Genomic DNA, 26,958 nt, shown 5'->3' with positions numbered 1-26,958 from the left:
AAATAAAAACCCTTACGCCCCGCCGCCAACAGAGAGATAACGCTAGGGACGCCTATTTTACTCTCTAATTCCTTTTCAATTACACTACCGATATCGGACGACCCTGATCGGGAAGGGTGTTCGTGCGTGCACTTGCCGTAGCACAGAGCCACGGAAGGTCATGTTCGATCGACAAAAGCGATGGGGAACAAATTTTCTTTATTGCTCCGACCATTTTTTTATTCTTCTTATTATCTTTTACACGGTGACCCGGTCTCTCCAAAAAGGGGTTTATTTTTTAACGGCATGTGTTTATTTATTTTTTGTCACACTATCAACGATGGACGGACGGCGCGAACGACCTTTCGCTTCCATTTGCTTGCCCGATGGCACTCAGCCCGATATCGGCTAATGATCGTTTTCCGTTGATGAAACAGACCGTAAACGGGTCTTGTGACGCACGGTCACTTTTTGCTTTCTTCTTTCCTTCTCTCTCTCTCGTAACACTTCGAACCATTTTGTACCTTTGTTTGATATTTTGGAGCGATTTTATTGTTCATCTCACATGGCAACGTTGGCACCGGCAAAATAACGCACAGGAGAAGGTTGCTTTAAGTTGAATTCTCTACCTTCGCGTTGGGATAAAGTTTTGGGTTCGAAATGGTATAAAAGATGAGGTTTGGCAAACAAAAAATCATTATGGCTCCCGATGGAGCTCATTTTACCCAATGTCAAGATTGTCACCCTTCAGTTTACATAGAATGGGTTGGACTTGTTTATGCTGTCCTTGACGCTTGATGTTCTGTGCTCTGTGCCGGTCATGGATTTTGACTCGATTCAAGTTACTAATTTAGACCTAAGATCGTTTCTCATTTGACCTCTGGCATGGGATCAGCTACACAACATGGATTTTTGTGCAAAAAGTTGTTTGCACAGGTAAGGAATCCGCATTGAGACGAGCAGCAATAATCTATATTGAAGAGAGCGAATTTAAGTTACATTGAGCTACAATGCGCGAAAAGAAAACGAAACTAATAACTACATCCAAATGAAGCATCCACTGAGGGAAAGCTCTTCACAAACATCCAAACCAATGCAAGAATACGTTCAGCGCCATTTTTCATTGACGAGATTTCATCATCTCATCTGAGTGGTTTTGGAAAGTACAATGAAACATAAAAGAAAAGGGGACAAACCATAGTACAGATTCGGCCACCATCTATTCATCCCCTTCAACCCTATTGAGTCGATTGATGTCTATCATTATTTTACACCAACAGCGCTCCATACATCATAGTACCTCTCCCAAACTGCTCCTTGTTGAACACTGTCCGTTTTATGCTTCAATTTCCAACGGCAAAAAGGGAAGAAAAAAAGGGTTGTCCTTTTTGGCTACCAGCAAACAAAGAAGCGTGCCTCTACGATTAAGGATGTTCTATTTCACCTCTCATCGTTTTGAAAATAAACATTTGGGATGGCTGGCTTTAAGGCATTAAAAAAACACACCGGCTCACCGACTTACAGCACCGGATATAAATGAAGTTCCTAGCGTCGTGTTACGGTTTTGGACCCGAGATTTCATCATTCCAGGTCACACGAGATGGCTACTGTGAGTATAAACAGCAGACAAAAAGCTTGAAAACGAAAAACAAAAACGCACAAAAAACAATCGTTAAAGGTTAAACAATGGCACAGATTAATGTCTACTTGCTTTCCTTTACGATAAAGCATCACTCGTGGCAAGGAGTTGTATTATTTTGTTTTTTTGCGACCATTTCATACTTTCACTCTCAATGCATGCAATGGTTGTGCATGGAGGGAAACGGTTATTTCACCGTTACCATTCTGTGGTGGAGACGCCTGGTAGCTTGTGTTCGGACTGCCTGGTGGAGGCGCCCGGTAGGTTATGTTTGCTCCGAGCGGTGGAGGCGCCCAGTATTGCTGAACTTTCTCAGAACGCAGCAAAGCGGAAAGCTAAGTGAAGCGTTCATGAGAATGGGCCTGGTGATGGGAGTTTTCCTAATTTACTCGTGCGCTGAAAGCGACGGGTATTAAAGTTGCCATACCGTATGATTAATTAGGCGACGTATCCTTGTTAGGTGTCATGGATGCGGAAACTTTTCTTTTCCGAAAGGCCGAGGGCTGACATTGAATGGTCGGAATTTTAAATATGTATATAAGGAAGGTGATTCAATAATTTGAGAAGCTAAAACTGATAATAAGCAACAAGTTTAAGAGGCATGGAGTTGTGTGAACATAAATTAGTAAAAACTTCAATAACATGAATTATATATCGGCTGCATTATTGCAAATAATTTCACTATCGAACCGAAAACGGAGGAAGAATTAATAGAAATATAAGACATAGCATTGCAATATATCACGTTAACATTGTACTTCAATTTAATTATCTCTATTATGTACGCAAACCACCAAAACAATCTTATAAATTTCCTATAATTTTCCTTATCGTTTCTATCCTTCCAAAACTGTAAAATCCTACCTCATTTCGATTTCGGCGTCATTCTAGCGGCAATTCACTTCTTTTTCTTTCAACCCAACCGAACAATCGACCCCTCGTTTTATCTGCAACCCTCTCCTCCTGCTCCTGTCTTGTGGCATTAATTGTGTATAATTTGAATTTTACCCATCGTACCCATCGAGGTGTGCGAGACGTGCCCTCCCAAGCATAATCGGGTAAAACCGTGAAATCGTAGCAAATGGAAAGCGAACAAAAACAACAAAAAAGCACCCGAACTGGGAAACATTTTTACCGTCCGACAGGTGGGTTTGCTACCAATTTTCCGGACATTTTTCCGCTAATGTTCGTGACGAGAAGCTTGCGGGCTTAGCGAATGGAAGAAAAAAATAGGTTTGAAGGTCTATAATTTCGACTATGACTTTGCTCCACTTCACTCGTGCGTAACCACCTTTGACATAGGGGAAGCAACAAGCATTACCGGTGAACTTTGGTTAGAGCAAAGCGCGTAGTAAGATACACGCGCCCTCACTCAAAAACCACAAAAGGGAAACATGTTGGCGGTTGAGTTTTTTGCTATCGCTACTTCAAGGGAGCAAAGATAGACGAAAATGGAGTAACAATATCAAAAGCTCCACAAAGTGACCCTGAGGCAGACGGACTAGGACGATGGGGAAGGGAATTAATTATTTCCAGCAATATCAACTTAATCTTATTAGGTGGGCTATCTTCCTTGATATATAAAATATGCTATAATTAAGAACGTAACAATCAATCACATTACATCATTGCAATCATAACAGCAAACAGCCTTAAACAGTGCAGTAGATGCCTCTTTTAACACCAAATTTAAGGGCACTTTTCGGTACACCCAACAAAGCAAATTCCACCCAGGCAGGAATGCCCGCCCCAGTATTTCAGACACGTAGGCTGCGCTAGCTGCCCACGGAAAGGAAGCGTGCGTGTGGTAATAAAACCCAAAACCATAAAACTGGGTGGCAAATAGAAAATAAGCAACAATCCTAGCATACGCTTTCATGGTAGGCAATAACCACACAAGTCATTTCATGACTGCCGGCGCGTGATGAGGAAATGGAACCAGCTCGGTGAACGAGAGACAGGGGGAAAATTAAATAACTGTGCAAATGGAATCAATCCCAATTCAATAAAACACGTTGTGAGCTATTTATATCCTCTTAAAATCACAATTACGACCATGCAAAGAAGGAGACGCGAGGAAAAAAAAATCCTATGCACCATACCAAAACAAACATTGATACGCTCGGCATGAAGGAGAATACCGGCAAGTGCTTCATTTCGAGCTGGCGATTTATCGATACCGAAAATAAGCGCCATTAATGGCTCGTCGGGTCGAGTGTTTTCGGTGAAAGAGAGCAACAAAAAAAAGCCCATAAAAGCTTAGAAAAGGTGATGTGCGCTAGACGTCCGCGAAATAAAAAAATAAATAGTAAAAGCCTTCCACTCAACAGCTCGCGCTTTTCATACACGAAAACAAATAATCTGCTCATGTAAGCAAACGCCAAACTGAGTTCGTGTACTAAAAATAGCTCCACAGACTCTCCCTCTGATGCTTAAGCTTTTCTGAATTTCCCTTTCTGAATACAACACACCCCCCACTTTGACCCTCTGTGCCTATCCTTTCGATGAATTCCAATATACTCTAGCCTGATTTTTAGGTTGATCGACATTTTCGCTTCCCTTTTTACCCTCTCAGACTCTTATAGATTTTTTTCCAAAAGCTCATACGAAAGCTTTCCTTGTCTAGCAAACATTTTTCCGGCCCCTGTCACGTTGGGGCTCCTTTTTTCCTGGAATAACTTACAATCATTACCGTGCTGGAGAGATCTTCCGCTCCCTGCTGATAGGCACACATTCCTTCACAATCACGCCCTCTGTAACCTCAGTATCAATTCGCAATCCGGGGAACACGCAAAAGAAAAACCGACCATCGAGGATACTAAGATGGCACGCTAAAAATAGTCGGACTCTATTATTAGCCACTGCCACCAGAACGACGATGGTGAGAGCGTTTGCAAATGTATGGCCTTCGTCCTTTTTTGCATTTCCGTTTCCTTCGCATTGGAATGTTCATTGTCGCTCAAAACGCAAGTCAAGCCTCCATCACTCAAAATCGGTCCACTGGGAGTCCCCGGAGGGTGGTTCGGTTGGGCAGAGGGGGGGGGGGAGTGTTTTTTTATCTACGTCGTGTGGTTTTGCTGACGTCGTTCCTGTGTACTAGTGGACATCAGCTCGGATGCGAACCGTACTTGGACTGTACAGTTTTCCATCGATCATTTCGTGCACCTTCATCACTCACCAGCGATGTGGGATCGTTTCGCATTTCCCACTCGAAAGAATGCTCGCGTTGGGGACGAAATGGTGAAACATACTGTTTCACCTCAATTTCTGAGTGGTATTTCTTGTGACATTTCGTTTGTGTTCTCGGCAAAACGAATACAACAACACACAGGATAGCATGTACACAGCATGCACGATGTGTTGTGTAGTTTTATGTGTCACCCTATGCCACAAGCTCTGTCTACCATGACGAGTAGGAAATTGGGTAAAATAATCATCCACAGTCCCTCGTTTCTGCTCGGCTCGTTGACAGATAACTCGACGTTAGAAGGAGCAATGAGGCTGTGCTGATTACGATCAAGCGCAGACGACATTAATGACGGTGATGATCGTATGGTATCGTTGAAAATGGTTAATGATGCCATAATGACGCACAGGAAGTGTTTCGCTCTGTTTCGGTTTAAGGTTTATTTTTTGTACCTCCTCCCTCCATCCCCACCCCTGCCCTCCCCTATGCAGCTAAGTTGCTATGGAAATGGTGTAGAAATGGAAACAACTTGAACCATTTCGTAGCGGCGAATGAGGAAAAAACCACCCCCAGCAGAATGTCATGATTCAATGAAAACGATAATTATCAGTTGTCGAATGAAGGATGAGCGAGAGAAGACAGGGAAGCAAAGCGTGGAGTAATTATTTAATATTTTCAAGCAATTTTCAAATATTTTCCACGACTGGTGATACGAGCGGTTAGTCAATGTGAACCCGGTACTGGATTGCTTTTGCGTAAAGATTACCTATTGCGTAGTTTGTTTGCCGAGCATGTACATCCGTCTGGTTGTTTGGCTTATTACGCAAATGTCAACCGTTTGGTTATTACGCAAAACATGAAATTTCTGACTCAATTTACAGTCATTTCTCGTGCAATCGAACGGTTTGTTTGTCAACAAATATGATAAATATCAGTTGGTTACACCGTCCAACCATACCTACTGCAGCACAGATTAGTTTACCCATCCCGAATACACCCTCCATCCTTACGGACGCATCAATATTGATTGTGTGTTCAAACGGGAGCTTAGCGAAAAGCCACCAACCCGACACTGTAAACAGGGAGCAAGTTAATTAGTAGATCTGTCATTCGCAACGGAGCGCACCGTACAGTGTGTGCCGCAAGGCGCAATGCCTCGTCGTTCGGCCGATACCAGATGTTGGCCACAAAACTGTATGTGGCTTCGAATATCGTTTGAAGTGGTAACACACGATACGCAAGTAGGACTTCTAGCTTACTGCTGGTGTTTTAATTGATATTGATTTATACGTACGTCGAAAAATAAAGCGAAACTTATTGGAATTCAACGAATTTCTACATCGTTCGCTTATTTGTGTTCCAATATTTCTTCTCCAAACTTCTATTACAGTTGAATATGAAGCTTTGCTCTGTTCGCTTTTCGTGATTACTATTTATCTACTTCAAAGCGCTTCTTGGTCAGATTTTATCCCACCGAAACATTATCAAAACATCCTCCAGGCAGGATGACTGCACTGGAGCTGTTCCACAAATGTAGCAAATGTACATCCGTAAGCAGGGGACAGCTCATTTGTGTGATTATCCTTATGCTGGCACTTTGTCCCTCTCCCCAACAATCCGTTTATTTATATTTACCCATAACATTGCTGTCTTGCTTTTAGTCTTTGCCGGTTCGAATCTTGTCCGTGGCTTCACATATGTACGGTGGTAGGCACCGAATGAATAAATTCATCTGGCTAAATTTGGACACCAGATTCGGTACGGTCTTCACCGGTCCGTGAAGCGTCCCATCTGGTCCCATCTCGTCCCGTTCCGCGTTGATTTGCTTCGGGTGAGGATTTGTTCTTGACTTCTAGATCGCTGCCTCGCCCTGCCGTCCCAGGAGACAACGCTGACAGTGACTTTTCCCAGCGAGCGTGTATCTCTGCTACATCCTGCCGGCAAAACAGTTGACATCATCCGAAAAGAAATCCCGGCACCGAATAATGTTTGCCGAACTGTTTCGTGAATGGTGCATGTACAGCTAGACAAACGGCAGATGAAGACAGAGTGTAAATGTCCTTACGTTACGGCTCAGCGGATGTGAAACCGGCATTAGTCTACGTTGATGTTGTGTTGGCTAATTTTTGCGGAGTCCTGTCACTACTGCTATCCCAGTACGCGGACACCTTTTTGGGACCTTGTTGCGAATTGTTGTCTGCAATCTTCGCAATGTTTAAGCGGCGTTAGACGTCGCTCACTGCGAAAGCAAATGAATGCTTTTGCGTGCCATTAGGCTGCTGCTGGCTGTCGCTCCATTGTCACCATCGGTTTCTGGAGCGGGAGATCGCTTCAATCCCTGTCGGAATGTCACCCAGTATCACATTGTGTGTCAGTCGTACGTCAGTAAATGCCTATTACCTCATCATTTCGGTGGCTTCAACAATCACACCCCGACAACGTTATGACGTCCTTACCCAAGCCAATCCATCCGTCTAGGGGTCGTCGCTTAACGATGATTCCTTTGGCGTTTGCATTTAGGCAATCTAGCGCTGTGTTAAATGTAACACAGTGTAGAATGTCAAGGAAATTTTAGATACCGAGAATTTCAACATCTCAAGATGGGCTCCATTCTGGCAAAACAGTTCCCCAACGTGCGTATGTAATCTCTTCAGAACGTCACCACGATGGGGAATTATACCTTTAGCTCGCTACTGACGTCTTCATACGTTGCCTTTTAGTCGTTGCAAAGAATTGGGGCCAGGCCCGGTATCATCTCAATAACAATAACTACATTCTTGCGAGAGGCCAACACAAACCGGGGCCGGTATTACAATAAACGAGTTAGTTAATGTGGTTAGCGACGACAATGGTTACGGAACTGGGCTGCTTCACTTACTATAATCCAATTGGGGTCAATTTTATCTGACCCATAACCTTCAACTCGTTGGACATCCGGCAGTGTAACAACCATTTCTACCGAGGCCTTTCTTTTCTCGGTTGCAATTTATGTAGCGGAAGATGGCCACTGAGGAAGCATACCAATTATTAGAGCATAACGTCTAGTTAGTAGGCCAGGTAGAAGATTTCGGTTTGTGGAAGAGTAAGTTTCTTCCAATGGTTTTTCTTGATACAAATATCTTACTGAAACAAATTGCACGTGATGAATGCCCTGATACCAATTTTGCTAGTTTTAATCGCGACTTTGAATCCAACCGTTCCATCACAACCCATTATTCCAACTCCGTAACGCAATGGTTGAAGCTTCCCGTACCGGAGCCATCGGTTGTCCATCGTTTGCATAAGCTATTACATCAGCAAAAATACCAGCGCGCATTGCGGTTTCAACGATAACCACAGCTTTTGGATCATTTTTTCATGCTTCTTTATGGTACCGGTACCAGCATATCAAGATTTGTGTCTTCCGCCGGCAAGCGTAGCTCGGGTAAGACCGAAGACGGGCACACCGCACCAAAGCGGCGCGCTTATAGTGCACGTGGGCATAAGTGTGCTTACCATTGCACACAAAATCCGTACCGATGGGTTTACCATTACCACATTGCGTACCTTGCACGACCGGGTATATAGTGCGATGGTTTCGCTCACACGCGTTGTGTGGCCTTTTTTTATTATTTTGCACCCATACCAACGGTGCTGCATGCTGGGGGTTTTGAGCGAACGGTTGCGAAGGATGTTGTTTCATCGCTGCGATTGAAGCAGTGCAATCTGCCTTCCACCATCCGCGGTTGTTGCTACGGAAACCAGCGCAACGGAAAGCATCCGAGATAAAGATAATAAATTTTCATTACACCGTAGTTCAAAGCACTGATAGAACGCAACGTACGAACGAACTCCTCCGCTAGCTGATCAAGCTGGCTCCTAACTTAGGCACCTTTCTCACAAGGTGTGTTTTTCTTACTTACCGTCGAAACATGGGGCGTAAAGGTTCGTTCTAAGAAAGGCTGTCGGTAGAAGTCTAGAGTGTGTGGCGTTACAAGATGTAAAGTACGTTTGGCTTTCCCCACGCTTACCGGGGGTTTGTGAAGGAAGCGTGCAGAACCGACCATAACACTGACGTCAAAAGCACCCACCGACGGGTGGATGGGTAGTCAGAAGCTATCAAAAGCGTTGTATTATAATAATTATAATATGAAGCAACATGCAATCACGGTACAGCTGCAGTGATTTCTCACGATTCTATTACGGAAGATAAATTGCAATTGAAGTGCGCTTCTGAGTCTGAGCGGTACGATCGGTTCGTAAGAAAGAAGAGTACGTTACTGGGCAGGCGAATTGCTTATTGATGTTAAATAATGTACCATTCCAAATAATGTCTAACGAAACGATCAATTTCATATCGAAAGTGGTTAAACGAAGTGCTTAATACACATCGGCACTGAGTACAAGTCGAGCTAATGTCGAACCTAATCGAGGTTTATGCCTGGGATTGATGAATTTCAGCCCTGCCTGCCTGTCACGTCTCTATCGGTATGCAAAACGGTACACTTTCAACGCTGAATGATTGACGAACCTGAAATCTAACAAACCACAAAGCAATCAACCACACGTTTTCATATTGCGTCCACACACACTCATGCCTATTGGACTGTTTAAATGTTTAAGAGCATTTTCGAGAATGCGGAAATGGAACAACCTCACCATCCTGGTCGATTGAGTGGTTTTCCCTCCATATCTCTCTCACTCTCTCTCTTTGTGCTTTTCCCGAGTGTCCTGCAAACATTGAGCTTGGAGCAGGTCGGTAAATGGATTCAAAAACACGCCCCCTTCCCTCATCAGATGAACGTGTGTGCTGACCTATCCTCTGCTGGGGACCATGTTGAAAGCCGAAATCATTCGATTCGGGTAGGGTTGAATGCGGATTGTACTCTTTGCGTCCTGCAACCAGCACAGGATATTAGTTCGCTCACCTCACTGATGCTACTTAACTAAATAGATCCCCCAAATGTAACATTCATTTTGCGCGTGGTCGACAGGTCAGGCTCGTTGCCGTGTTTGGGGGATCCGGTTGGGTTCTAGGAAATTCTCAAAAATGCCAACACTACTCTAGACACGGCCGGTCCTCAACGCAACGAATTTCGTGAGCAAACCGGCCTGACGACAGGAGGCGATTCATTGTCACAGACGAGGCACACAAAAAACACCCTCGCCAAAATACCGAAAGTGTAGAGTAAACGGAACGAAATGTGTTACGTGAGGTGAAACCTCAAGCGAAATCCGGCACGTGAAAAGGCAACCTTTGGCCCCGTGAAGGGAATTGGTGCGTCCGATTTATAGCAGGAATCGAAGAAACCAGTGCCAATTTCTTTTGTGTCCGTTTGTCCGGAAACCGGCCAGCGTTTCCCGCTAAATGTGCCTATATTAACGTACCTTTTATTAAGCCGGTGGCGATTCCCCCCGGGGAGAAACAGAGAGCAAGAGCGATAGAAAAGTCGGATTCCGGGGATGGAAGTGTAAACATAGATTCCGGGTACTTGATGCTTTCTTCGAAGGATTCAACGGGTGTAGGATTCCATCAACTCCTGGCCCACCACCATCGGTCAATGAGGGCACGTTTTGGGCGGTTTTAGTCTAATCCTTCTCGAAGGCGTCGGGCAAGGAGTTTTCGGTGTGTCACCCGTGGTTCGTGACATTCCACGTGCCACGAAAGAAATCGGCAAAAGATAAACAACTCCCTGTTCCGAGCGACGAAAGCCCGGACGACCCGATAAAGCGCAGGGAAATGGTGCGCACTATGGATCGGAGGTGGACATTGGGCAGACAATTTAACATGTTTTGATTAAAACACAAACATGAGTTTTAAAAATTGAGTTGTTAATTAACGATCATCTTAAATTTGGCCACTCTTCATTCATAAAATGTAAAGATATCACCATCACGAATGGAAATTTACACAACAAAATTGTTCCAAAAAGTCCTGCAATTCTTATATGCCTAGTGTTTGAAGATCCCGCATATTTTTTTTTCCTGCGGCCACCTGCACTTGCCATATTGTTTTGTAATAAAATTTGACTCTTTTTATATCATCAGTACAAAGTTCAGATGCCCTTAACTGCCCCACTCAAAGTTATATGCATTTAAAGTTCGAGTATCAAATAATCAATCCACAAGTTCTTTTTTACGTAAAATGAATAGGTAACAGAAGCTAGTAGCGGAAATGTTTTGCATGAGTTATCTTAATTTATTATTTTGCGGAACACTTTGATGGTGTGTAACCCATCATGGATATTATTACTCACCGCATCATATAACAGTTGCAAGCACTAAAATTATTTAGATATCCAACCAACATTTATATGATTCCGGAAAAGGATTTCATATATTTAAGAGGTAACATGTACAAGAAAGATATATGTACGCGATGTCCGCCCGTTAGCATAAGCTGAACCACTGTGTGGTGTGGCGTGTTGGATGATGGTTTTGTTATTGATTGTCTACATTTGGATTCAGCGCTGGCAATATTTCCCCTGGGGAATTGCTGAAGGGTGAAGCGAGTGCCCCGTAAGCCTTTTTGCGTGGCTTTCACTGTCGGTGTATTCTTTTACCCGTGCCACCGCGTGCAGATCTTCGATACTCGACGAATGTCACGAGTCAACGCAAAAGCACCGCAAACACAGGCTGGCCGGTGTCTCGAGTGCCGAAATATCTTTCTAAATAAGTGGATTACTCCACCGACACGTACCACGCTATCAACCTCAACGCGTCGATTAAATTGGAGTTCGGTGTGCCACCGTTGCCACTCGCGAACCCCTTCGGGAACAGTTTGTTTCGCGCCGTACACAAACAAGAACTACCCGGGAACTGTATTATTGTTTTCTTGACGCGCACTAAATCAACTTTTAGGCAAGCTGGCAAACCAGCAAATTGACGAACAGCCATTCCTCGCCATTGGTGACTTGTTGGAGTGTAGCAGAGTTTTGGGGGTTGTTGATTTTTTTTCCTTTCCCGATTACTGAAACAAGTTGTTCTTGAGCTAATCGACTTAATCAACGTTTTCTAACCGATTATCATCAAACAAAAACACACAACAATCAACATTTCCTTCGTGCAATCGTTCCCAGGTGTACAGCGAGCTCCCCGGGCGACACAATATCAACCTCACTGGATGTGTATGATAAGTCTATCACTATTTACTCCAGTCGCCAGAAGGAACAGGTAATGAGGCGTTATTTTTTATCCCAAATCCCGGTGACAACTTCCTCCATCCGATGGAGGGCAATGATTTACGGGTGCAAACTAAAAAAAAACAAGGCACAGTTCACACACATCGCGACTTGGTAATGGGGCGTCTGTTGGTTTTTGTCGAGTAATGTTCTCACCGTTGTCACTGATGAGTGGGATGAAAATGACAAAGTACACCCGAGAAAGCTCGGGAAACGCCGTACCAAATTTTGGTGGGTTTTGTTATGTGGGGGGTAGGGTGCGATATAAATGAACCCGGATAACATCTGGCAGCCGCTTGTACGTTGCCTGCAGCGTGAGGTAATGCGTCATGAAAATTGAGCCACCTTAATCTAGTAGAAAGCAGTGTAGCTTGATTTTTTTTCCTGGAGGGGAAGGACGAAAAGCTTAAAATAAATCTGTGTCCCAAAAACGTCAACAAGGTTGTTTGGGAGTTTGATAGAAAAATAGAACTCATTTAAATTTTTACTGCCATCATTCCCTCGGCTGCGAAAGGGAAGAATTGAGCCATAAAACCCACAATTCGCCAACGTTTTCCCTTTGGTTTCAGATCTTTCAAATTGTTCCATCGTCCAAAGTACATTAGGTGGTGCTTTATGACGGAGATATTCCACACTTGTACAGTTCACACTACCACTGGTCTGTTGCTTTTTGAACTCAAAAAAACATAAAACTATGTGTCATTCCTGGAACAATAATTGGAAAAACACACCTTTCATTCTACGGTACTCCTACAAAACAAGTTACCCCCAATCAGCAATAGAAGGACCCCAACAAACATCTGTTTAATAATGGATGAAGCACCTACCCTTATGGCACATTATTTGATACTTGCGAGACCCAAACAGAGGTCGCGATATTATAGACAGCCACCGGGAAACCACTATCGTCAAAGGTGCCTTTTGATGTATTTTCGTTCCACCTAAAATCGGTCCAACAAATCCACGGATAGCGTTCGCCGACTCGAATGCTACCATGCAAATTGTGGCCCACCTCTCGGACCGCCGAGTAGTTGTTTTGATTTGCCTGGTCGCGATACGAGGCTTCCACTAGTGCGGGCCTTCATGCCATAAGAAACATTTCCCCAAGTACTATCATGCACGAAGCGGTAAAGGAGCTTGTTGTTGTTTTGCATCAAACGGAGCCCATATGTTGGCGCAACATATGAATGTGACGCTGGCGACGGTCGTCTTCATCGTCTTAAGACCATGGTGCGTTGGGAAGGAGGGGAGGAGGAGGGAGTTTTCTCATCGTCTTTGCGTACCGATGCTAATGGGGTATGGCAACGTTCACCATGTCACCGTGAGGAAACTTCTAGCCCAACAAACACACACATGCAAACAGAGCGCACGGAGCGCTCCTTATGTGTGCTTTCAACGTTTCCGGGCACAACAGAGTGTTTGCAATGTTATGTGCCTAGCAAAGCCAAGCTTTTAAGACACAACACACAGTGTCCCGGTACAGTTCAAGTCCAACGAGTAAAACAACTGCAGGCAAAGAAAACATTTTGGATTGATATGGGGATTTGTTGTTCTAGTGGAAAGCCGAATATCTCCCGGGAGCTTTTGCTTCTACAACCGAACAGTTTTGATTTAAACGTTCACTAGTGCGCTGAACTGAACTTCCAACGCTCGCTGGCGTGGGTTGGTTTAGGACAAGAAGCTTGTTTTATCGTTCTCCAGAGCTTCCCGTGCGATAATAGCAACTATAAAAATATTATTCTTTACTACATCTGGGCCCCACTTAAAGGCCGTTGCAGTCTGCAGCACTCAGCACTGTTGGTGCCACACCTGCACGGGGAAAGCCTCCGTGTGCTTTAGCCATCTGTGCACTTTCAAGGTCTTGGGGTGGAATTACACCTACACACCCCCAAAGGTGCACCACTCAGGTGCGAATGAATTGTTCCGCTTTGTGCCACACACTGTACCGATTACAATACCCAGCGGCCCAGCTGTGGAAGCAAACGACAGCCTCTACCCGTCGACAGGTTGGTTTGGTGAGTTCACCCGCGTAATGCGTCGGTGCGCTCGTAAAGTATCGCCCGTTTCATGGCCGCAGGCTACCAGGAGACGCAATTTTGCCATTACGTGGCAAACACACATTGTGTGGTCTTTGGTGGCGGGCGACCAAGGCAGAACCGTTAAGACGGTGCCACGATCCGCAGTTTGCGCGAGGCACTTAAGACTTGTACGTGGCACGCACTCGAAAGCACGGCCGGTCGGGTGGATCGTTGGTTGGTTCCAGCCATAACTCGGCAGCGTCAAGAGGCCGGTACCGAAAGGGAAAAAAAAGCATTGCCGTATAAAAACAAAAGCCATTCACGGTGGATGTACTCGGTCGATGGTACTGCAACGAAAACAACAACCTCACCGGAAAACTGTTTTGCTCACTGTTCCGGGGTTCCGGGATGCAAGAGCAAAACAAAACCGACGCTTAACGAAGCACAAGATAGTGGCACTGGAGGAAGCATAAAGTGAAGACACACACACATGCACACAAAAACATACAGACACCGTCCTACGTAGCGGGAAACTTTTCCAATCTTCAGAAGTGAAAATATTAAATTACGATCGATATGAAATGATGGTGGTTCCTGTTCGGATCGACCTTGTGCTGCTGCATCGGTTGTGGTTGCGCAAAACCCTGACAAAGCCCGACAAAGCTTTACCTGGCGGAACGCCGTTCGGGATTGTTCCCGGTGGTATGAATAATGTAGACGGATAAAGATGATAATTTGGAACAAAAGTGTGTTAGTGTGGCAGTGTGTGGGCCGTGGGTGGATGGATTCGTTTTAAGTCAGCAGTACACGTGGCGCAGGGTGTGGTGTGGTGTCCGCTCTGCGAAGCTGCAAACGACGCCATATGACATCATCGTTCGGTGGTGGTTCGTGCGGTTCCCCGAGCCATGTTTGTCACCGAAAACCCGCTGTAAGATGCGGCGAAGAGCACACGAAGAAGTGAAATTGTGCTTCGTACCTTCGAACCTTAACCATAAAACTCACCGCACCGCTCACGATCGTGCACGTACGTAGATGGTTGGCAGCTTAATTTCGTAATTCCGTAGGTGCGTCACACAGTCAGCGTGGAAATAAAGTTCCAACCATGTGCCATGTTCAGGTTGCGCGGTCTGAGGTGTGTGAGGGAGCATCGGCGGAGGTCATATGGGTAAGCTACCCATCAATTAATTCTAGCGCTGATACTTTCGACTCGTTGACTTGCAGGAGATGGATGGGTTAGACGAGTTTCAAGGTACGGTAAATAGATTGCACAATCACCAGGATTTTGGGGACGGTGAACTCACGCTAGAAAAGACGTCGATAAATACCGAAAAGCTGACGGTATGCTGTCCCTAATACGGTAATAGATATTGATCTTATTTGTGATTAAAACTTGTACAGGTAACACGGAATTTAACAGATGCAAGTAGTAAAGTTGAAGTCATGTCGAATGTTACTGAAGTTAAATTGAAGTATCTTGTACATAGTTGTGGAATTCTTTTACGAAACACGAAGTTTTGCAAGTTTCCCCAATATGACTCCTAGAATTTCAGAGCCAATGAAAAGTGTGGTAAACCTGTGTAGGATATTGTTCATACCCCTAGAGACAAGAAAAATAAAGAGACCTTTCTCAACTTACATCTCCCATAAGTTGAAAAGCTTTCAAATTATCGGAATTGAGAATACCTTAGGTTTAGTAAAATGGCAAATATTCCAGCTCATCCTCTACGTATTGCAGTTCATCTTGAAAACACTCCTCCAAAACAAACTATGAACATTGTTAAAGCTCTCGCTTGAGAATTCCAGGCCACCAATCATTAATTCATAATAAAAACTAACAAGTTCTTCAACCATTCTCAAAGTTCCCCAGTATAACTTCTTGATTTCGAGAGGCAAAATAGAGTACGGTATCGAGTCTCTGGCGGCTGAACGAAGGTCATCCTGCCATTGGAGGATATTGTCGAAACTTGCATGGTTGAGAAGAAGAAACTCATCCTTAACTGATACTTCCCTCACATGGAAAAGCTTTGGAAGTGTCTAACCTGAGAATACCTTACAAAAGCTCAATAAAGTGATAAATATTCCAGAACTCTCACTTCGTATTCCACTTTAAATCCAATTAGTTTGCCAATAGCCAACAACAGGTTACCAATAGTTTTTAAAGCTCTTGCTAGGGAATTCGATGATGATAATGAATGATTAACTCATATTCAAAAACTAACAACTTCTTTTTGATGCACAAAAAAACAACGAGCTCTCCAACTTGATATGATGTGCAAGGTGCGTTAGTCAATCGCTTAATCGATCATGTTTATCGCGATGGATGCTGACAAATACAGGCTTCTCTCGCTTAGTGTTTGATTTTCTTGTTGAATGTGCTGCGCCGAGTATGGATAGAGAACTAACAAAACCGAAACGAAATATATAAACATACGCCCAACGCCCAACGCGGAACGCGTTGTTCTTTTGTGCCACTATTTGCCAGTATTTATCTGGAGCAAACTAAAGCCCACCAGTGTCAGGCGCGTTTTATCCTTCCAGTTCCGAACAATTCATTACTAAATGCCAGTTTTTGCCTTCCGCTAACGCAAAACCCGAGCGGTCCCACTATCGACTATCGAGCGGCAAACGTGCACCGTGCCCAACGGGCCAGTGTGGTTAAGGATGGCAAAGAAAAATGCCCCGGAAAATCGCCACTAAACGAAGCGAAATGGAAACCGGGCAATGAGTAGAGACAACGCACACATACAAACGAAGAAAAAAAAAACCCCGAGAAGAATTTGTTGACGCAAGGAAGCGCCATAAAAGAAGGCATGGACAGCAGAAGGACTTTATAGATATATGCCACCACTCGAATGCCCGTGATGGGGTCTCGGTGTTTCAACGATGCCACCCGTCCCCGGACGCTTTTGCTCTGTTTGAGTTGAAAAATGATACAATAATATTATTACCGTGAAATGCTGCCCCATTACTGTCCGCCTGGTGAGCGAACCCCGTTCGGCTGTGTCTTCTTCGAGGGCACGGGATTGGCACGGTTTGACCTGCCACCGACTCGCCAGTTTGTTGCCGGTTGCGCTCTGGCAAAATGTCCGTCGAACCGGAAATGGTCCTCGGATGGATGAGCGGACATCGAAAGCATCGAAGCATCGATCGACCAACAGAAACCGGCCCCAAACGGTGCACGATAAGGGTAGGTTAAAGTGAAAGTTTCACTCCCGTGAAGAGGCATCGATCGAAATCGATATCCGGTGGAGTGAAAATTCTGTGTTCCGCTTGCAAGCCGGTACGATGGTTTCAGTGGAGTCGTCTTTTCTACCACACTCGGCCACTCGGATGGACTCCGATCTGAATGTTTGCCGTTTTCTGCTTCATCTCCATGAGGGAAAAAAGCGTTGCGTTTTACTTTTCCATCCCATTCGAAACCGGTGCGGGATTTTGTATCCAGGGTTTTTTTCTGTTCCTTCCGCTTGTCCACGGAAAATCCCTAAAACCTGTTATCCGTATAAAGCCGAAATTTGATCAGCACCCTCTTTCATGACCGCACGGAACTAAACGCCATTCCCTCCCAACAACAAAAAAAAAACGAAACAATCGGTCCCGAAGCGCGCGATTCGTTTGATTCCAGGGAACCAAAACTCCCAAAAAACCAGGAAGGAAAGCAAAACTTGTCTAATGATGTTTCGCTTTGCTTTCATCGTTGTAGCTGCAGCTCTCGATTTCGCTACCGTTCGTTTGATGCTGCTGCTGCTGCTCGCTTTTTACTGGTGGAAGTTTCATGCTCAAGAGCGAGATGAAAATTATTGAACCGTTCCACAGCCTCGAATACGACGACCTTCTAGTGGCAGGAACCGGTAAGAGGACAAAAACGATTAGCGACCCGAATATGTAGAAAACCGGCAGAAAAGATCCGTATCTTTTTCCTGCAACATGAGCTGCACGTCTAATCGATTCTAATCGGTAGCCTTTAAAAGGTTTAATTAAGACGCCACGAGACGAATAAGTTTCAAACATTTCAAAAAGCTGTGCACAATACGTAGAACGCAACAGTGTGATGACTTTCATAGAAAAAACTTATTGAAAACAGCACAAAACGTACCGAAGAATCATTTAAACAGACATTTAAAAAACATAGAAAAAGAGACATAGAAGGTTAGAAAAGAGTTCGTAAAAGGTTATAAAAGAGTTAGAAAAGAAACACAAAAACCAAACGATATGAGAGAGTAGTAAAAAGAATCATTCCTTTACCTTGATCTTTGCCGTCGCTGTTGATTGGATGCCGTCGAGCGGGACATTTTGAAACCGCGATGGTATGTGTGGGGAAGGTTCACCGGGGCTTATATGTGTTTGTGCGTGTTTACGTAAGTGTGCGGGATTTGGGAGATTGTGTATGGCTCGCTGATCACTCCAGCTCCCTTCCGAAAAGGGGACCGTTTATTCTATCGGAGAGCTTTTGTTTTAAAAAGTTTTCCTATGTATGTGCTTTTCCCCGTTTCTCTCTTCTCTCTCTCTCTCTCTCTCTCTCTCTCTCTCTCTCTCTCTCTCCTTTTCGTTTTCCGGTTGACTATATCATCTAGAGCTAGCGCACAGACAAAGATTACCGATTGGTATTGGATTATTTCCTTTTGTTTTCTTGCTTTTACGTTTACTGTCAGGCAGTGGTATGCTTTTGTCCGTTGGCCACTATCATGAAACGCGACGACGGAAAGGATACGATTCCTGGTGCTTGCGTGTTTGTGCAATCGTTTCCCGGTGGCCCGTTAGTGCGCTGGCATTACGATATAACCTCCTCTCCCCCCCGTATGTTCGCTGGCTATTGGGGGCAAAGAGGTCAACGAGTCAACTGCTAGCCGTATCGTTTGCACTATCGTCCCGGTGCCGGTATTTGCGCTCACGGTCGCACGTGGTTGGCTCGTTACGCGCGCGCTAATGGTTTGATGTGGGGACGAGAAGAACGGGACGAAAAATTAGGACAATCGGTTAATAACTATCGTTACCAACACTATTACGACACTGGTCTAGTCTGAACGTCGGCCAACCGGGAGACCGGGTCGTTCTAGTCGTCTACATTGTTATACTACTACCACACGAGCGAAAACGTTTGTTAGCGGCAATAATTAATACATATCTAGTAGACAATATTATTCCTTGCCTAGTAAAGAGCATTTTGATTGTTATTTTGTACGAGGAACAGTAGTTATGCTCAACCAAAACTATTCCTTTCGGCTAATTGTTCCTTTAACGATAACGACGAGAACATCTCACAGGAAAAGACGCACAATAGAAGGAAATGGAAAAGATAAAGACCGAATACGACCGAAAAACTAGAAAAAGGAAACACCGAAAATGGTTTCCACATGAGGAAAGGTAGAACCATACACATTCGATCGTTTGTTTGTTTGTTTTGCCAATAAGTGTGCTTTTTCATGTGTGCTTTTTCGCGTGTGTATAAATACAACGGGCAAATATCTTGTGCCGTACGAATAAATCTCGAGAACAGACAAAATTGCGTTGTTGGGTGCAGTGTTTTCACTGCTCAGTGGTTCTTGAAAATCATCGCCAATTCTTCTGTTTCTCATCTTCCCGAGTACCCAATGCGCCCCCCCACACTTGGCACCGGGAGTCCTAATCTGCTATCCATATCTTCATTCAAACGAAACTACAATCGATATGGCGTACGGGTACACATACGTCAAGTGAATCATCCCTGGTGTGTGCCTGGTGATACGCTAGCCATGATGGGTTGTGCTATTTTTACGAAATGGATCGTGAAATTGAACAAATACAAGTTCTATTGAATTTATTCTTGCTCATCGCACCGTAAAGTGAACATAAACATACTCGGTTTTGCTCTAATGCTAGCCTTGGTAGCGCCAGTCTTTTTACTGTAGTGTAGCCTCATTCACTCGTTCACCCACGTCGCGTCGCGTTTTCTTTGAAATAATAGAATGATAATTCATGTTTGTTTGCTCGAAGAAATTGAAATATTTTGTAATCTCAATCCTCCCATCTAACTTTGAAACTTTTGGAAACAAAGGAAATTAACCTTTTAAAGGTACCTTCACAAATTTAATGCTTTCAATGCACTTATGGCAAATCTTAATCGGATTAAGTCCCTATGTGATTACTCATGCTTTTCACTTTCCTGTCACCGGAATACTGTAACCAGTGCACGGAATTTATCCGATTTATGTAATGGATGGGTTTTTACTTCTTTTTTTAGATTTGTTTTTATTCCACACAAATATAGCCAGCGGCTACATTCTGCTCCTGAAACAAGGACATGCCATTTCCACTGAAACACCATTTCATTTCGCCGTATTTAAGGCGTAACGTATCTAAAATCCATTACATTTCTCGGTGAACGAATTTCGGCTGAACTCTCTAAAGTTATGTGTGCTTCCAAGTGTTGCTTTTAAAATTACTACAATGACCCTTGCAGAATAGTGCTCAAATGTGCATAGAGCGACTACGGTGAGCATTGGGCTTTCCGTGTTAAAAACTTTCAACGCTTGAAGGAACGCTTTCTCGAGGACATAAACGTTGAATAAGAGTTTCGTGAGCTTCAGCTAATCAAGAAATCTAGTCTTCGAAGTAAGTAAGAGAAACAGAATTAATTTCACCTTACAAATATTCCATTCCAGTTTAACGTGCAAAGAATTTAGAAGTGATTTCTAATTTGTTGGTAAAGAACTCTCAAAAACCTTGTAGACAATCTTTATGCTATATTCTCTTGAAATAATCTCACATCAGCAAAAGTTACCTTCAGTTCAACGCAGCCGTAATACATCTTTTCCAATAAATAACTATCGTTAAATTGTCCTAGACAGGGAAAACCCTCATTACTTACTAAAGTCATACATTATTAAACCCGTTTCCTTACAACTATGCTGCCATGTACACTAAATCATTGAAATGAGTCCCACGCTTGCCGAGTCGAAACACAATGGTGCTAATTTGTCTACAATGTTTCCAGCCAGCTTTCTTCCCAAAACAAAAAAAAATTCCATCCAACCCTATACATCGTCTTCCATCGTTGCCATCGTTCTTAACCTTGTGCCCTGTTCGCAAAATTTCCCCGACATAAAACTAAACGGAACGTAAGCGATGTTTCGTGATTTTGCTTCGGTTGTTTTCAAGCTGCAGCATTGCAAAATTTATAGCAAGTCTTCGCGTGGCGTGAACTATTCACTCCTTTTAAAATGTCCCTTGGGGTAACTTTTTTTTGGGAAAAGAAATGATGGTGGAAAAACTTCACCGGCGTACCTAAGTTGTGAGATGTGTAGGTGAGAGAAAAACCCACGAAAGTGCTTTAGAATTGACTTTTTGTGAAAAGGCGACTCAGTTTTGAATTCAAATATTGTTTTTAGTAACAAAATTAGCCTTTGAAACAATTACCCTATTTAAACTCAAAGCTTTTATTTCATATTTAAATGCAGAAGTAATCGATTTGGTATTGGATTTCTGTTTCGATGTGCCATGCAATTACATCAACCCCATAAATCTCTTGTGTAATTCCTCACCCGAAATAAAAGCACTCGCTCACCATACTGATACTGATTACGACCAAAAACAAACAGGGTAACATAGTTTGTTGCTGGGCTCATAATTTATCCAACAACCGGTCACCAGCTTACAGGCAAAATCATGCTGAGATGGAAACAACAATTTACCCACCACACACATCCCACCCGGATAACGCCGGTCCAGCCAGGTTGGTGCCTCCGCGCCCAACCGTTGGCTTTTGAAAGCGGTGGGAGGTATTGTTCCGCTAGGAGTCCTTTTTCACACCTTCCGACCACTAACTGGTGCTGATGCTGGTGAAGCGAATGGAAGCCACAAACGAGAAAGAGGGACGCTAGGCCAATCCGAAATATTCCGTGACCAGATGGGTTGGAAAGAGATGAAGCAGCAGCAACTGACTTGTGCAAACTGTCCTTCGTCCTACATCGCTGTACACGTTGACAACAGTACAACCTACAGCAATAGTGACAGCACCTTTACACACACTCAAATACACAACCCGAACGGAGGAGTTTCCCACTGCGAAAAGTGTGAATATTACAGGTGAGAAAACTGTCCCACCCAACTGGTACGGATGAGACTTTAAGAAGGATATGATGCTACCTGGCGCACTTGCCACCTGGGGTGGTCTTGCCCGGTTCGAGGTTTCAAGTAGTATCGGGTGACAGTATTCCATCATGGTACACCCATTGTGCATCATCCTACAAACAGGTACACTTTACGTGCTTTATCACGAACAACCGACACGAAGAAAAAGACCACTTTTTCCTACACCTCATCAAGTAGCCATGGACGTGCGTGCGTCAGAGCAAAGACGAACATTGTCCGGGATTGTCTTACCCTCAGGGTGAGGTCACGGTCAATGGCGTTGGAAAGTGGATGGACATCGGTGGAACAACCATTAACTATATTTTGGTTGCTTATTTTACTGTGCTGTTTTATAAACACAGTTTTCCGACGTTAAATTCCCCAATGTTTGCCCAATTTAATTTAATCGCACAATTTTCTACCTCAAGCAAGGACGCATCCGAAACGCATTTGCCTTACTCAGCGCGCAAAACGGTCCCTCATACCGCGGAGCCATTCGGTCACTGCAGGCAGGTGCTGCTATCTTGATGTTTGTTGTTTTTGCGCAAAATACCGCGAGACTATTCTTAGAACCATCACATCCCTGGGTGGGACTATGTTTCCACATCAATCCGTCGACACGACGCCACCGAAACGCAACAATCCATCCTTCACTCGGTGCACACACAAATGACGGATGATGCAAAGTTTTGCCTCAAAATAATAAAGTAAAGTCGGAACCCGGCGTCCAAACCGCTCGCCCGTACGGTGACGGCAACGTGAAAACATTGTTTAATGACCAGCAACGCCTTGGCAAGCGCGGCGGTACACAGCGCCCCAGCGTGCATACATTGACCTCGAAGCGAGCGCATCTTGCGAAGGGAAAAAAAAACCAACGGAACACCGTACAGTGTGTCTTTCATATTGCCCCGCCGTTCCGATTCATGCCCCGTCACCCATTGCTCTCACGCATTCACGATCGGATCGGGAAAGCTAAAGTGATCGAACCTTACGTACCAGCATCCGGTCCAAGTAGGTGAATAATTCGTGGGATTAGCAAGTTTAAAAATAGTTTGACGACAAATCCTTGTGCTGGCTTGGCTGGTACGATCGCGTGTACTCGATCGCGTACATCGGTGTGGAAAACACTGTTCCGCGCGTTCCGCCCGTGTGTTTGAGCGAATGACCCCGGACGGGAAAGACCTTCCGTTAGTGCACGAGACGAGTTCAATCGCCCCGGTGGCCCTGTTTGTGAAAAAATATAACTCAAACACAGTTGATGTCTGATACAAAATCTGCGTTCTCGTCTCACATTCTTATATACTTCTTTATGCCTTCTATTGAATAATCATTAATAACATTTTAATATAATTTGTTAATAGAGAGTATTAGGCAATTTTATGTAAGAAAGAATATACTATAATTAATCAGGACGTGTCTGCGATCTCTTGCAAGACGAAACACTAGAAAATAAAAAGCAATACTTTGGCACACTCGTTGTTTACAAAGTGTCGGCAATAAAGGCTATACTTTCATTACATTAGGAATGCGGAATTTCCTAACACTTAATACAATTTTTATTTACAGTTATTGATGTATCAAAAAGGATATTTACAAGCGTGAGTGTATATTACCAAGGCAAATTTCCTCTTCATTACGGAAGTTTAAGAATAAATTAAAGGTGTTTCTTAAGTTTTTTTTTCTGTAGACATAATTAAACTAAAGTTTTTATTTACACTTAAAATCAACTTCAATATAATTGTTTAAACATAAACACAAACATACACATAAATGTAACAGCTCATACATATAAATATGTGGTTTGTGCCAATAGAAAATCTGTGAGGGAGCCATAATCTTGGAGGCCTCACAACTTACAACCCAGAATATTCCCTAAACCGGAGAGTGTGAAGTTTACCCCATCGGTCTCCAATGCATACATCTCAATCGAGGAACTTTAATCTAATACTACAGGAAGATCCATTACCATAACCATGTGAAGATGAAGTAAAAAAAACAGCACGGCTCCAATGTACAATGGAAAGTTATGAAAGCGCTAGCCAACAATACACAAATTACAAGCTTATAGGAAATCTGATGTACATATTTACAGACGTGCGCCTATTCAATAACACCTTCGCATAAAACCTCCCAGCTAATCTGAAGCACACGCCTTGGCACACCTTGACGGGTAAGTTTGGCAAAACCCATTTCCCAGGCCTATTTTCCGCGATTCAATGCACAATCATCAACGCGCGCCAGCAACAATTGCTCCGGGACATGAATGAACGGCATCGTGAAGAGGGAACAAAATTTTCCCACCGCCCACATTGGGGCTCTGCAATACAATCAGCGTACAACCACCTGTTGAGCGTGTAGATCACACACGCGGAAGAAGGTGTCTGGTGGAGATTGAAACGGAAAATCCTTAATCCTTTATGTGCCGTCTCACGGACTCGAAGATGACAAAGTTTTCGGCTTTCCGACGTTGGCCTCCAACAATCTATTGAACGTAGCACCATGATCAAAAGCAGATTAATAGGGGAAAATAAAGTCTCTAATAGGTTTCGGCATATGTCTACTTTTTTTCTCTCGTCTTTTATCGCACACAAATGTAGAGTTAGCATAATGTGTTTGGTAGAATAAGGGTTTTTTTTACTTAAGAACCCTTTCAACTTCAATATCAAATACTTCCAACGAACGGACGTCGAGTGATGGGATACCCAGTTGATGTGACATCTGCGGAGAATGGAGGGGACGGAAACGGAACTTAAAAATAGCTACAGAAATAAATCTTTTGCGAAAAAACACCCATTGTTCGGTGCGCCATCTTGCGCGCTTAGCTGTATTGGTTAATGGCCGAATTAAGTAAAACATCTCATCCTGCGTCCGATCGGTGCCGGGACCGCAGTGCAAAAAAATAGAAAACACAGAAAGGATTGTCTCTGTTGTTTGCCCAACCATATCGCTAATGGTTTACCTTTCCCTTATGTGTTTCCTTCCCTCACCGCTGTTTGGTGATATTTGACAAAAATATCAACCCGACCGACTTTATTTTGGCGACGGTGTGTTGATCTGCAAAACCGTTGAAAGAAAACGGTGAAAACAGATACGGTTTCGAAACAATTACTACCAAAACAACGCAAATCAACAACAACAGCAAAAAAAACACACACACAATAAACAATTACATGGGAGGGAAGGATAAAATACGCTCGGTAAAATGAACGAGACGCTATAAAAAATTGTCTTTATCGTTGATATTTTATTTGCGTCCCGTCGTCATTTCGCGAGCTTAAAGGTGACATTTTCGTGCAGCGTAGAAAAAGATCGGATGGAATGTAAGATAAGATGGACGAAAGGTTTTCGCTTTGTTTGTCGCTGAGAGTGATAGACACAAAGCGATCTCGCAAAAGCGATGAACTGATTTTAATGTTCTCTTTTTTTCAATTAAATACGCTTATTAAACCAACTTACATTCCAGTTTACAAATTTCGAAAAGGTTCCATGCAGGGATGACGTACAAAAACAAACTTTACGAATTGCTGCATCAATCATAGAATTGTTCTTTTTTCCAAGAATCATGATGATGCAAGCTACGCAAGATGAGAATTAATGTTACTTATAACAAATACGGGAAGGAAAAAGATAGTTGGAAGACGGCCAAGAACGATGGTTTATATTGCTTCAAGCATTATTCTTCAACCATAAGATACACTACGGTTCAACATGCTGAGTAGGTCGAGGTCATTTGATTCATGCTCTGGAGCATGCTCGTGGAATTTTATTGTTCTCCAACAAGTAGAACGTTGATCTCTGGATTGATCATAGTGGGGTGGTTGTTGATGTTGCACAAGACCCATAGCAAGGACTGACATAGGAGTATTTGGTAGTGGTGCCGGATCCAAACGATGGGATCAGTATCAAATCCTATCCGAACCCATATAAAGAATTAATTATCAAGTTAGGGGTTAATACAGTACGAGAAGGTCAGATTAGTACAGCAGGCCCAGAAGAAGAGGTGTTTAGCAGGTGCTTCTTACAACAAATCTAGATCGTAACCAGGGTGTAGTCGTATGAGACGTCAGAAATGTTCAAACATGCTTTCCCAACAAAATCATGATCAGGAGTATTGATCAACACAGATTAATTTGCAAATGTCAAATAAAATATGTTAATTTTCTCATACCTCCTAGTAAACGATTTGATGATTTTCAACTTCAACAAACAAATCAATTATTTAAATCCAAAATAAACGAGTTTACGTATGTATCACACGATGTGATGACTTTTAATTGTACCAAAATTAAACCAAAGCATGCACCAATATTATTATTCCTCAGATACTGATATACACGAGCAATCCCACCACTCATTGTCAGCAAATTTTGGTCTGCTTGTTGAGAGCGTTGCAACCAACGACAAAAAACACAAAAAACTCCCCTCCCCCCCCCCCCCCCCCCCCCCACCACAGCAAGTGTTGCTGAATAAGCTAATCAGATGCCTGACATTGATCAAATTTGTCATGCCACGTCGCTGGAGTGGCGCTGCTTTGTGCTTGTACTTGCGCTTGGCGTGCACTTCACGCCATCCCCGATGACGATTGGAAAATCAAATTCCAACCAACGGTGCCCTGCATGTCCACGGTAAAACCTGCTGCTCGTTGCGCTGAGGCAACAAACAACAAGACATATAAAAAAAACCCCATAGAGCTTGCTGTAAAATATGCATACGATTTTGCGTGCTAGGTCAGGAAACAAACGTGTGCGCGTCACGCAAACTGGGAACCATTTTCGTACCCCATTCGTGTGCGTTTTTTGTGTGTGTGTTTGCATTTTCAAATCAAGCCCCAGCAGCTGCCATGTTTGTTTGGTTAGAAGGGAAAATAGT

The 26,958-nt window shown here is 43.6% G+C and overlaps 1 protein-coding gene across 1 annotated transcript in view; it reads right to left on the bottom strand.

Annotated features, from left to right (window-relative positions):
• Positions 1-18,324, bottom strand: part of LOC128301962 (receptor-type tyrosine-protein phosphatase mu) — a 72,931-nt gene extending 54,607 nt beyond the window's left edge. Inside the window, exon 1 of the mRNA XM_053038649.1 lies at positions 18,226-18,324. Within this exon, the coding sequence (XP_052894609.1) occupies positions 18,226-18,272 (47 nt within the window). The 5' untranslated portion in view covers positions 18,273-18,324. The remainder of the gene's footprint in view (positions 1-18,225) is intronic.
• Positions 18,325-26,958: the final 8,634 nt, after the last annotated feature.

Source organism: Anopheles moucheti, chromosome 3, assembly GCF_943734755.1.
Source record: "Anopheles moucheti chromosome 3, idAnoMoucSN_F20_07, whole genome shotgun sequence".
Taxonomy (NCBI): Eukaryota; Metazoa; Arthropoda; class Insecta; order Diptera; family Culicidae; genus Anopheles; species Anopheles moucheti.
Note: the sequence above shows the minus strand (reverse complement) of the source record. Positions and strands in the feature narration are given on the sequence as shown.